The following is a 13,199-nucleotide window of genomic DNA, read 5'->3' as shown; positions in this document are numbered from 1 at the left end:
ATTTATTTATTGCAAGTCACTTAACATACACAGATCAGCATGGGGCCCCTATGCTCGTGGGCCCCTGGGCAAGTGCCCATCAGGCCATGCGTTAAGACGGCCCTGGTGGCAGGAGCTGGCACTCTGCAGAGCACACAGTGCTGGAGCAACTCAGCCGCTCAGGCACCGTCTGTGGAGGAGGCAACGTTCTTCACACCCTGTCTGAGCTGCGTCGGGAATGGAAGAAGGGTCCCGACCCAAAAGGCAGGGTCACCTATCCATGTCCTCCAGAGATGCTGCCTGAGCCGCTGCGGCACTCCAGCACCTTGTATTCAACATGAGTACTGCAGCTGTGTGCAACAACATGAAAAGGCTACTGGTGAGAAACAGTTCACAGGGATACGGGCCAAGCACAGGTGGGGCATCTTGAACAACATGGACGAGTTGGGCCGAAGGGCCTGCTTCCCATGTCATGTGAGTAGAACCAACTTGAGCATTTGAAGTCAAGGAAGTTTGGAGTGATACAGCACGGACACGGAGAGAGGTCCTTGGGCCCAACTTGTCCATGCCGACCACAACGCTGGTCCCATTTCAGTGGCTCTCTGGCGAGGTGCAAGCGTGTGGGGAGGTTGTACATGGATGTGGCCCAATCACAAATACACCAGGGGTTTCATGTGAGACCATGAGGACAGACACATGGGTCGGAATGGTTGAGATGGGTCTGGGCCAAACGGGACTAGCGTGGAATGATGACTTGGTCAGCCTGCTGCAGTTTGTTGGCGACCCGGGGGGGGAGGGGACGGTGGGGGAGAGAGGCCGAGTGGACAGAGCAACGGCCAAGAAAAAGAAGCGGCAGCTGGAGAGAGGGGAGGGGGTCTCCACGCTGACCGAGTGCGTCCTGTCAGTGGCAGCGGCCTGAGGGAAGCGCTGTCCCAGGGGCTACAACGTGAACCGCAACAACAGCCGTGCCAGGCAGGCGGTGCGGCAGCTGGAGAAGGCAGCTGGAGAAGCAGCTGGCTGGTGCACCTTGTGGAAGGATTGGCAACTTGGCCGGGGCTGTCAGCGGCCGGGGAGGCAGTGGGGACAGGGTCAGCCAGGACAGTCAGCCGCTGGGGACGGGGGTAGCACGGGCAGCCGGGACAGTCAGCAGCGGGGAGGCAGTGGGGACAGGGGTAGCGTGGGCAGCCGGGACAGTCAGCGTCTGGGGTGGCTGGGGACAGGGGTAGCACGGGCAGCCGGGACAGTCAGCGTCTGGGGTGGCTGGGGACGGGGGTAGCACGGGCAGCCCACGGTAGGTTCGTCGCTAAAACCAAAATCCGTTATTAAAGAGGTCCGTTAAAACAAGAGTTCACTGTGTATAAAATTACAAGAGGCACAGATCAGGCAGAACCTTTCATCCAAGGGTGGCAATGTCACAGAGTAGAAGGCATAGTTTTAATATGAGAGGGGCAAAGTTTGAAGGAGATGTGTGGAGCGAGTTTTTAACAAGAGTGGTGGGGGCCTGGAACACGCTGCCAAGGGTGATGGTGGAGACAGATACAAGACAGTGGTGGTTTAGAAAGGCAGATGTGTATGCAGGGAATGGAGGGATGTGGATGAGATGCAGGCAGAGGAGAGTTGGCCTTGGCACTGTGCAGGGCAGGGCAGGGCAGGGGTGTGTGGGCTGCAGGGCCTGTTCCTGTGTCGGTGGGCCTCACCTGCTGCCGGCGATAGAGACGGTGATGGAGAGGTCAGGCCGGGCATGGACATCTGCCAGTGGTTGAAGGCACAGCACACGACGGCGTACTCCCCAGGCTCCAGCGCCACGTCGCAACCCACAAACTTCTTCACCGCCCGCTTGCTGTGCGCCATCAGCCTGCCAGGGCCAGCTTGTTGCCGCTGGAGAAGGAAGCTCGAAACACCATGATGCACAGGTCCAGCAAGTGGCTGTCCGACGTGTCCGAGCGCCTAGGGTGCAAGGGTCAGAGGTCACAGGGCAAATGACCACAGCGGCCTAAAGTGAACTGGATTGATTTAAAATCACTTCTCATCCCTCTCTACACACTAGGGGCAAATTTAGAGGCCAATTAAGCAAACCCTCACATCTTTGGGATGTGGGAGGAAACCAGAGCACATAGTGACAGGGAGAAGGTGTAAACTCCACACTGAGGTCAGGATGGAACCTAGGTCTCCAGCACTGTGAGACACTGGCTCCAGACACTATGCTGCTTACTTTGCTAAGAGAGAAAGTTCAGAAATGAATCTCATTCCCTCCTCTCTGAAACTGGCCACTATCTGATGTTCCTCAGCTCTGACAAAGGCTGGTGACCTGATACACTGACTGGTTCCCATTCGTAAGATGCTGCCTGACCTGCTGGGTAGTTCCAGAGAGACAGGTTTATCTCAGATTTCCAGCATTTGCACTATTTTATTTCTCATTTCTTGGAACGGGGTCTTTATATGGAGAGGAGCAGGGGGTGTAAACATTACATGCAACTTTCGGTACGACTCACAAATCATTTCGTAAGGGGACTTTACAACTCTGACTGTGCAAACTGGAGGAACAGCCAATGTGAGGCCACATGCAAACTGGAGGAACAGCACCTCATATTCCACCTGGGTAGCTTACAACCCAACGGTGTGAATATTGAATACTCCTGCTTCAACTAATACTCCTTCCATTTTCCTGTGCACCCCACCCACACCCAGTGCACTACCATTTCTCCCATCTCCATCCCCCACTCCCCCAGGTGAGGGGAGGGGAAGTGAGCGGGGGGGTGGGTGGTGAGGGCAGGAGAGGTGAAAGGAAGTGAGGGCAGGGGAGGGGATGGGAGGGAAGGGGAGGAGAGGTGCGGGGAGGAGAGGGAAGAGGAGGGTAGGGGTGGTTAGGTGAAGGTAGGGGAGGGGATATGGCGGGGAGGGGAGGGTATATGGTGGGGAGAGGAGGGGATATGGTGGGGGAGAGGAGGGGATATGGTGGGGAGGGGATATGGTGGGGAGGGGAGGGTATATGGTGGGGAGGGGAGGGATATGGCAGGGAGAGGAGGGGATATGGCGGGGAGGGGAGGGGATATGGCGGGGAGAGGAGGGGATATGGTAGAGGGGAGGTATATGGTGGGGAGGGGTGGGGATATGGCAGTGAGGGGAAGGGATATGGCAGTGAGGGGAGGGGATATAGTGGGGAGGGGAGGGATATGGCGGGGAGGGGAGGGGATATGGCAGTGAGGGGTGGGGATATGGTGGGGAGGGTATATGGTGGGGAGGGGAGGGTATATGGTGGGGAGGGGAGGGATATGGCAGTGAGGGGAGGGGATATGGCGGGGAGAGGAAGGGATATGGCGGGGAGAGGAGAGGATATGGTAGAGGGGAGGGTATATGGTGGGGAGGGGTGGGGGATATGGCAGTGAGGGGAGGGGATATAGTGGGGAGGGGAGGGATATGGCAGTGAGGGGTGGGATATGGCAGTGAGGGGTGGGGATATGGTGGGGAGGGTATATGGTGGGGAGGGGAGGGTATATGGTGGGGAGGGGAGGGATATGGCAGTGAGGGGAGGGGATATGGCGGGAAGAGGAGGGGATATGTTAGAGGGGAGGGTATATGGTGGGGAGGGGTGGGGATATGGCAGTGAGGGGAGGGGATATGATAGAGGGGAGGGTATACGGTGGGGAGGGGAGGGATATGGCAGGGAGGGGAGGGGATATGGCAGTGAGGGGTGGAGATATGGCAGTGAGGGGTGGGGATATGGCAGTGAGGGGTGGGGATATGGCAGTGAGGGGTGGGGATATGGCGGGGAGGGGTGGGGATATGGCAGTGAGGGGTGGGGATATGGCAGGGAGGGGAGGGGATATGGCAGTGAGGGGTGGGGATATGGCAGTGAGGGGTGGGGATATGGCAGTGAGGGGTGGGGATATGGCAGGGAGGGGAGGGGATATGGCAGGGAGGGGAGGGGATATGGCAGGGAGGGGAGGGGATATGGCAGTGAGGGGTGGGGATATGGCAGTGAGGGGTGGGGATATGGCAGTGAGGGGTGGGGATATGGCGGTGAGGGGTGGGGATATGGCGGGGAGGGGTGGGGATATGGCAGTGAGGGGTGGGGATATGGCAGTGAGGGGTGGGGATATGGCAGGGAGGGGATATGGCAGGGAGGGGAGGGGATATGGCAGTGAGGGGTGGAGATATGGCAGTGAGGGGTGGGGATATGGCAGTGAGGGGTGGGGATATGGCAGTGAGGGGTGGGGATATGGCGGGGAGGGGTGGGGATATGGCAGTGAGGGGTGGGGATATGGCAGTGAGGGGTGGGGATATGGCAGTGAGGGGTGGGGATATGGTGGGGAGGGGTGGGGATATGGTGGGGAGGGGTGGGGATATGGCAGTGAGGGGTGGGGATATGGTGGGGAGGGGTGGGGATATGGCGGGGAGGGGTGGGGATATGGTGGGGAGGGGAGGCGAGGGTTTCTCAAGGGGAAGGTGCTGTCCCACCTGCTGCCTTCCTGGAAGAGCTGGAACTCCAGGAAGGTGAGCTCGAGGACCGTCAGTGCCGTCACCGTCACCGGGCCGTTTGTTCGGTTCGGGAAGGTCCCCATCAGTCGCACTTCGTGCCAGTCAGAGTTAATCTTACAGATGTCAACGGAATCAAAATACCTGCACAATTAGGATGCAAATCAGTTAGGTGGCAAGACTGAAAAAAGTTGATTGACTGAAAGACCCGACGCAGAAACCCACCGAGTCCCAGCCCCACCGATTGCTTGGAAATTCAGAATATGGATCGGCTGCAGGTTAGGCAACCAGTGTGTGGGTTAGTTTGACCCATGTTTAGTATAGTTTAGTTTGGTGTCAGGTGTACTGAGGTACAGTGAAAACCTTTGGTGTTGTGTGCTATCCAACAGTGGAAAGTCTAGACAGGATTACAATTGAGCTGTCCACTGTGTACAGATACAGGATATAAAGGGAGTAACGTTTAGTGCAAGGCAAAGTCCGAGTAAAGATGGTCCAAGGGTCCCCAATGTGCACCAGATTCAAATATCGCGTATTACGTGTGGGCATTCCTTGTATTCCTAGCTGACCATCGATCACCCGTCCACACTGGTTCTGTGTCATCCCACGTTCTCATCCACTCCCGGCACACGAGGTGCAATTTACAGAAGCCAATTAGCCCACAAACCAGAGAATGTGGGAGGAAACCACAGACCGGGAGAAGAGAGAGGCAGCACGAGGAGGCAGCACGAGGAGGCAGCAGGTGCCCGTACCCATGGATGGTGCCGACCACGCCAATCATGCCCGTACCCATGGACAGTGGATGGTGCCCATCACACGGATCGTCCTCACTCACTTGATGAAGTCGGAGTACTCGATCCAGAAGACGCCCTCGCTGCTGCCGTGCGCCATCAGCTCGTGCCGCAGGTGCTGTGGCCAGTGCGGCCAATCGTCCGACCAGTTGCCGCACCACGAGAATCGGCCCCAGGGATTCCGCAGCCTCAGCAGCCTGAGCGGAGACAGCAGTGGCAGCGGAGTGAGACACACACGGGGGCCTGCCCCTGCTGCACACCCTCACCCTCTGCACACCCTCACCACTGCACACCCTCACCATCCACACCCCTCACCTCACCCTCCCCACTACACACCCTCACCCTCCCCTCACCCTCCCCACTACGCACCCTCACCCTCCACACCCCTCTCCCTCCCCCACCCCTCTCCCTCCCCACCCCTCTCCCTCCCCACCCCTCTCCCTCCCCACCCCCTCTCCCTCTCCACCCCTCTCCCTCCCCACCCCTCCCCCACCCCTCCCCACCCCTCTCCCTCCCCACCCCTCTCCCTCCCCACCCCTCTCCCTCCCCACCCCCTCTCCCTCCCCACCCCTCTCCCTCCCCACCCCTCTCCCTCCCCACCCCTCTCCCTCCCCACCCCTCTCCACCCCTCTCCCTCCCCTCTCCCTCCCCACCCCTCTCCCTCCCCACCCCTCTCCCTCCCCACCCCTCTCCCTCCCCACCCCTCTCCCTCCCCACTACCCTCCCTTCTGCCTCAGAAGGTAGTTGAGGCCAGTTCATTGGTTATATTTAAGAGGGAGTTAGATGTGGCCCTTTTTGCTAAAGGGATCAGGGGGTATGGAGAGAAGGCAGGTACAGGTTACTGAGCTGGATGATCAGCCATGATCATATTGAATGGCGGTGCAGGCTCGAAGGGCCGAATGGCCTACTCCTGCACCTATTTTCTATGTTTCTATGTTTCTACACACCCTCACCCTCCCCTCACACTCCCCACCCCCCTCCCCACTGCACACCCTCCACACTACACACCCTCACCCTCCACTCACTACACCCTCACCCTCCACTCACCCTCCCCACCCTCCCCTCACCACACCCTCCCTACCCCTCACCCTCCACACCCTCCCCTCAGCCTCCCCACCCCTCACCCACCCCATGCTACTCTCTCCCCTCACCCTCCCCATGTCACTACACCCTCCCCTCACCCTCCCCAGCCCTCACCCTCCCCAGCCCTCACCCTCGCCACCCTTCAACCTCCCCAGCCCTCACCCGTCACTCACCACCTCTCAACCCTGCCCCGGGGGGGGGGGGTGGGTGAAGCTGGAAGAGAGGTGGGGGCAAGACAAAATCTATCACGAGGAGGGGGCTGATTGGCAGATGGCTGGACAAAGGCAAGAGGTGAAAAGGAGACAAGGGCCGTCAGATAAGGAGCGAGGAGGAGTGTAGTGTAATGTAGTGTAGTGTAATGTAGTGTAGTGTAGTGTAGTGTAGTGTAGTGTAGTGTAGTGTAGTGTAGTGTAATGTAGTGTAGTGTAGTGTAGTGTAGTGTAGTGTAGTGTAATGTAGTGTAGTGTAGTGTAGTGTAGTGTAGTGTAGTGTAGTGTAGTGTAGTGTAGTGTAGTGTAGTGTAGTGTAATGTAATGTAATGTTGAGGTTTATGTGCAGGACCAGAGAGGGATAGAACGTTCAGGAGTTAAACAGCCGATGCCTTCATGAGGAGTGGAGACGTTACAGCTGGTGATGAGGATGGTGACCGTGAGGAGGTGGAGGCTTTGCGCACGGTGCTGGGTTTCCCTGCCGCTCACCTGTAGCCTTGCACGTCTCTGACGTCGAGGATGGAGTAGGCGTGGCGAGGCCGCAAACCCGTGGCTTCATACGTGGTGTCGTCTACTTTCATGTTGCCACCTCCGCAAGAAGCCCCCATCAGAAATCTGAACGTTTGACAAGACAGAGAAGAGGATGTTGACCAAAATATTTGGACTGAGAGGGAGTACAAACTTTAAGACCCAGTGCGTGTCTGAGGTTGTTCCAGGGGTAACATTGATGAGACCGGGTCAGGGTGATGGCAATCTGCAGGGTGGGGCTATGGGAGATATCACTTGAATCGTGCCATCAAGGGCCAGCACACCCACAATGGGCCAAATCACCTCATTCAATGCCAGCTCACTTTACGAATCTATTCTACAACTAGTCCAGTTTGCAGGTAATATCGGCAGAGGATTTAATATATGCATCACTCAACCAGCACACCATTGAGGCTGGAATCAATAGGTCAGTGTCATACTGTACCATTGTTTACCGAACCTCAGCAGCACTGAAAGCCTTGGCATATAATTTTCTCTGTATCGTCGGAGGTTGAGGAGAGAACTGATAGGGGTTTATACAATTATAAGAGGCACAGATGGAGGAGACAGTCAGAACCTCTTTCCCAGGGTGGAATGTCAAAGACTAGAGCTTTAAGTTGAGAGAGGCAACGTTTAAAAGAGAATGCAGGGGGGGCACGTTTGTGACACAGAGGGTGCTGGACGCATGGAACACGTTGCCTGGGGTGGTGCTGGAAGCAGATAGAATAGTAATGTTTAAGAGGCTTTTAATTAGGCACATGGATATGCAGGGAATGGAGGGATATGGATCAATTGCAGGCAGAGTTTAACGTGGCATCATGAGCTAAGCACAAAATGTTGGAGTAACTCCGTAGGTCAGGCAGCATCTGCTGAGTTCCTCCAGCACTTTGTGTTTTGCTCAAGATGCCAGTGTCTGCGGCTCCTTGTGTCTCTAACTTGGCATCATGTTCAGCACATAGTGGGTCGAAGGGCCAGTTCTATGTTCAGTGCCACAAGTCTTGACAACCATCAGGCTATTAAACACCGCAACCTCCAAATAAGCTCTGAACTACATAGATTAGGTGGCAATATTTTTTGTCTCTGCACTATTAGTGTGTGTGTGTGTGTGTGTGTTTATTATGGGTTTTACATGCACTATTAGTGTGTGTGTGTGTGTGTGTGTGTGTTTATTATGGGTTTTACATGCACTATTAGTGTGTGTGTGTGTGTGTGTGTGTTTATTATGGGTTTTACATGCACTATTAGTGTGTGTGTGTGTGTGTGTGTGTGTGTGTTTATTATGGGTTTTACATGTTTCCAAGTGTGTTGAGCTGCTGCAAGTAAGAAGCTCATAGCTGTGTGTGGGGCATCAGACAGTAAAGCACCCTGCCTCTGCCCACTCCGGGCTGATGGGTGTGATCTTACCCAGCTTCCTTGGAGCTCAGCATCTTGGCCCAGATGAGGTCGGTGTCGATGGGCTCCTCGCGGGGGTTGGTGGAACTGACCTGCAGCATCAGGCTCTCGCACGGAGCGCCGGTCAGGGTGGCGAGCCCCTCGATGGCCCGGCCGGCCTGCAGCGCAAAGTAGGAGCCGTGCAGCTTGGCCAGAGCCTTCTCGATCAGCGCAACCCACAGCTGCTTCCTCTGCGCCTGTCACACACACCCATTACAGCAACACCAGGCGAGGCCTCGCCAGCACTCACACACAACAACATCCTGCATTTATGTCGCGCCTTTAGCTGTGAGTTACAGTGTCCTCTAACATCAATCTCTGTAATCTGTGCACCTACACATGGACATTGGGCACTCGTGGACCAGTGTAGACCCCAGTGTTTACCTCATCATGGGACGTGGCGCAGCGAGTACAGCTGCTGCCTCACAGCTCCAGAGATGCAGGTTCAATACCCACCTCTGGCGCTGACTGTGTGGAGTTTGCACCTTCTCCCCATGACTGTGTGGGTTCCTCAAGAACGTGCTCGTTGGCTGCTGTAAATTGCAGCCGGCGTTTAGGTGAGTCTGGGGAAGGTTGATGGGAATGTGGAGAGAATACAGATGTGCTGTAGGATTGGTGGAAACGAAAGCTTGATCAAATGGGAAGCTCCTCTTCCATGCTCTGTCTCCATAACCCAATGCTCTCAAACCAGCAACTGAATAAGGCTCAGGATAAACGTCACAGGTAACCATGTCAAGTGGAGATTATTGTCAGATGTGTAAGTGCAGTGAGGTACAATGCACATCGTGCTATTATGTGCAGGAAGGAACTGCAGATGCTGGTTTACACCGAAGACAGGCACAAAAAGCTGGAGTAACTCAGTGGGTCAGGCAGTATCTATGGAGACAAGGAATAGGCGAGGTGTCGGTTCGAGACCTTTCTTCAGGCCACATAAGGTATTTTAATCATTGTTAATCCACAAATGCCATTGTTAGGGTTTAAACACCATATAACATACAATGGAATGTCACTACAACATGTCGAGGTACAAGAGGATCGAGGGTCCTAGCCCCAGTCACCCTGCTCCTTCCCTCTCTCCTCACCTCCCTCACCTTCCATGGCACCATCTACAGTCCCCGAGCCCCCCCATTTCCCCTTAACCCTCCTCTAACAACACCACCCCATGTCCTCTTCCACCCTTATCCTTCCCTCTGGCTTTCCATTCCTCTCCTCTCCTCTCCATCACTCCATTCCACTCCCCTCCCCTCTCCCCTCTCCTCTCCACTCCCCTCTCCTCTCCACTCCCCTCTCCTCTCCACTCCCCTCTCCTCTCCACTCCCCTCTCCTCTCCACTCCCCGCTCCTCTCCACTCCTCTCTACTCCCCTCGCCACTCCACTCTCCACTCCCCTCTCCTCTCCATTTCACTCCACTCCCCTCCCCTCTCCACTCCCCTCCCCTCTCCACTCCCCTCCACTCCTCTCCATTTCACTCCACTCCCCTCCCCTCTCTCCACTCCTCTCCCCTCTCCACTCCACTCCCCCTACTCCCCTCTCCTCTCCTCTCCTCTGACACCCTTTTGTTTCCTTTGTCACTTACTCCACCCATCTACCAATCCAATCCCCTCACCTGCATCCACCAATCACTTGCCAGGCTGTCACACCCCTCTCGTTTCCAGCTTTCTACTGCTGTCTGAAGGGTTCCAATCCAAAACGTTGTTTGTCCATTCCTTCCAGATGCCATCTGACCCACTGAGTTCCTTCAGTACTTTGTGTCTCCCTTTGCTGATGGTTCTTCCTGTGACTGGGTATTCTGAGACTCGGGCAGTTAGGCCAGAAACCAGCCGTGGAGAACACCTGCTTTAAGGGTGGGCCAGTCTCACCCCAGCCACTCCTTCTACTCCCATCCGGTAAGAGGTACAGAAGTGTGAAAACGCACACCTCCAGATTCAGGGACAGTTTCTTCTCAGCTGCCATCAGGCAACTGAACCATCCCATCAACAACTAGAGAGTGATCCTGAGCTACCATCTCCCTCATTCAAGACCCTCGATCTTTGATTGGACTTTACTGGACTATTTTGCACTAATATTATTCCTTTTATCCTGTACCCGTACACTGTGAAACTGTCCCCTGTCACCACCAGGTGGTGCCAGCAATGGCTGCTTCGCCAACTGTCTGTCTATCCCTTCCTTCTTTGTTGTTTTTTTAGTATGTGTTAAATGTATGTTTTTAGTGTTCTTTAGCTTGTTTTATGTGGGGGGTGGGGGAGAGGGTTGGGGGATTTTTTTTCTAATCTCATACCTCGACGGAGATGCAAGGAAAGTCCTGCAGACTTTAACATCGTGGAGCTCATGATCCCTTTCCCAGGGATCGACCTCTGAGCTCCAACCGCGGGTGCCTGCGGACTTTAACATCAGAGACCGACTTCGGGAACTCCAAACCACAGGAGTTTCGACCGCCCCGACGGATGGTTCAACTGCCCCGACCGCGGGAGAAAAATGAGGGAAGATTAGACTTTATTGCTTCCCATCACAGTGAAGAATGTGGGCAATCCGCTGTGGTGGATGTTTATGTTAACTTTTAGGTAGTTGTGTGTGTTGTTGCCTTTTTGGTGTGGCTGTATGGTAATTTGCATCTCACTGTACCTTAATTGGCACACGTGACAATTAAAAGACCTTTGAAACCTTTGGTCAGCTCAATTGTAATCAAGTATAATCTTTCCGCTGACTGGATACCATGCAACAAAAAGCTTTTCACTATACCTTGGCACATGTGACCATAAACTAAACTGAACTAAACCCTTGTACTGCCGCAGTCACCATGCACACTGTGAGCACTGCTCCCACCTCTGCCACATCCCAGTCCATTGTTTTTTCATCACCACACCAACCTTTATGAACCAATTGGGAATCCATTACTGGTTGATAATTTACTTAAGCTATCTGGTCAGGTAAACACAATTTATTTTACACTGTAAATCTAGCTTATTGCATGAAGCATAATAGTGCACAAGTGAAAATTCATGATACGATGTCCAACAGACATAATATTGAGGTGTAAACCAACCATAAAGTTGACATAGCAACCACACTGGCAAGTATTGCCGAGAGATAGCAGGCACGAGAGCTCTCAGCTGATGGACCTGATGTCACCATGGTAGGGGTAACTCACACCTCTGTGACAGTACATCAGAGATCATGGTTCGAACCTGGCCTGCTGTCTGTGTGGAGTTCTCCCTGTAACTGCGTGGGATTTTTCCAGGTGCGGCAGATTCCTCACATCCCATAGACATGTGGGTATGTGCATTAATTGACTTCTGTAAATTGCCCCTGGTGTGCAGGGAGTGGATGAGGATGTGGGATGACACAGAGCTAATGTGAACGGCTGATCGATGGTCGGTGTGGATTTGGTGTTTTGAACGGCCTATGTACGTGCTGTATCTTTAAAACTAATGATACCTATACCATTTCATTCCATACCATCCCACAGCTACACATTCCATACCATACAATTCCATACTATTCAATTCTATAATACCGCACATTTATATCATTGCATATCTATACCATTCCTAATCTATGCCACTGCAGATCTATACAGTCCCATGTACATACCGTAGCTTTCAGCCTGGATCACGTACTGTTGCACATGACAGACGGAGGCAGCGGAGTTCTCTTACCTGAGAGAAGAGCAGGTAACCGTATTCATCGCAGGGCAGCATGTCATCCACCAGCACGGTTATCCACGTGCCGTCCTTGCACAGCCGTACCTGGTAGGCCCCCTCGAGGCAGATGGCCCGAGTGATCATCACCCTCTCCACCAGCTCAGGCCGTTCAGCCAGCACAGCCAGAGCGCTCAGAAACCTGCAAGGGGCCGAGAGCAGCCGTCACCGGCAGGCCCAGCGTGGGGAGGGTAGACACGCGGGCCACGTGGCGCCCTGGCAAAGCGGGGTCCGTGAAATAAAGGGGAGAGCCGCTGCCTCACAGTGCCAGACACTCCAGTTCAATCCTGATCTCGGGTGCTATCTGTGTGGAGTTTGCATGATCTCCCTGTGACCGTGTGGGTGCTCTGGTTTTCTCCCACATCCCAAGGACGTGCGGGTTTGTAGGTTAATTGGCTTTTTGTAAATTGCCCCTAGTGTGTAAGGAGTGGATGAGAAAGTGGGATAACACAGAACTAGTGTGAACGGTGATCGATGGTCGGTGTGGACTTGATGGGCCGATGGGCCTGTTCCCTTGCTGTTCTTTCAACCAATCAAAGTCAGAAAACACTTGAAATAAGTTGGTCAGGCATTGTTGAAAAGCAACAATTAAAAGTGAAACAAAGAAGTTCCCATTGAAAAATGTCCCCACATTTCTGATGCTGATTGATCCAAACATTCTGATTTTTTTAATATGCATTTGAGGTTTTTGTTTCAAAACTAAACATAGCCACCCTCTCTCATTATTTGAAATCAGCATCAGTGGGGATGCTTTTGAAGTCAGGTGAAGTGTTCCCTTCCTGTAGGAATGGGAAGTGAACCAGGGGGAGAAGCACCCAGTGTGCAGGGCCAGCACCCAGTGTGCAGGGCCAGCACCCAGTGTGCAGGGCCAGCACCCAGTGTGCAGGGCCAGCACCCAGTGTGCAGGGCCAGCACCCAGTGTGCAGGGCCAGCACCCAGTGTGCAGGGCCAGCACCCAGTGTGCAGGGCCAGCACCCAGTGTGCAAGGAGCCATGGCCAGGGGTAAC

At 54.4% G+C, this 13,199-nt stretch overlaps 2 protein-coding genes across 2 annotated transcripts in view; one reads left to right on the top strand and one right to left on the bottom strand.

The window, feature by feature from the left end:
• amdhd2 (amidohydrolase domain containing 2) overlaps positions 1-24 on the top strand; it is a 21,317-nt gene extending 21,293 nt beyond the window's left edge. The window contains 1 exon segment of the mRNA XM_078418391.1: positions 17-24. Within this exon segment, the coding sequence (XP_078274517.1) occupies positions 17-24 (8 nt within the window).
• Positions 25-178: 154 nt separating this feature from the next.
• capn15 (calpain 15) overlaps positions 179-13,199 on the bottom strand; it is a 144,216-nt gene continuing 131,195 nt past the window's right edge. The window contains 8 exon segments of the mRNA XM_078418020.1: positions 179-329; positions 1,677-1,841; positions 1,844-1,926; positions 4,438-4,599; positions 5,288-5,440; positions 7,025-7,150; positions 8,468-8,691; positions 12,151-12,334. Coding sequence (XP_078274146.1) covers positions 250-329; positions 1,677-1,841; positions 1,844-1,926; positions 4,438-4,599; positions 5,288-5,440; positions 7,025-7,150; positions 8,468-8,691; positions 12,151-12,334 — 1,177 coding nt within the window. The 3' untranslated portion in view covers positions 179-249.

The sequence above is a fragment of the Rhinoraja longicauda genome, chromosome 21 (assembly GCF_053455715.1).
Source record: "Rhinoraja longicauda isolate Sanriku21f chromosome 21, sRhiLon1.1, whole genome shotgun sequence".
NCBI classification, from domain to species: Eukaryota; Metazoa; Chordata; class Chondrichthyes; order Rajiformes; family Arhynchobatidae; genus Rhinoraja; species Rhinoraja longicauda.
This window is presented reverse-complemented; position numbering and strand designations above follow the sequence as displayed.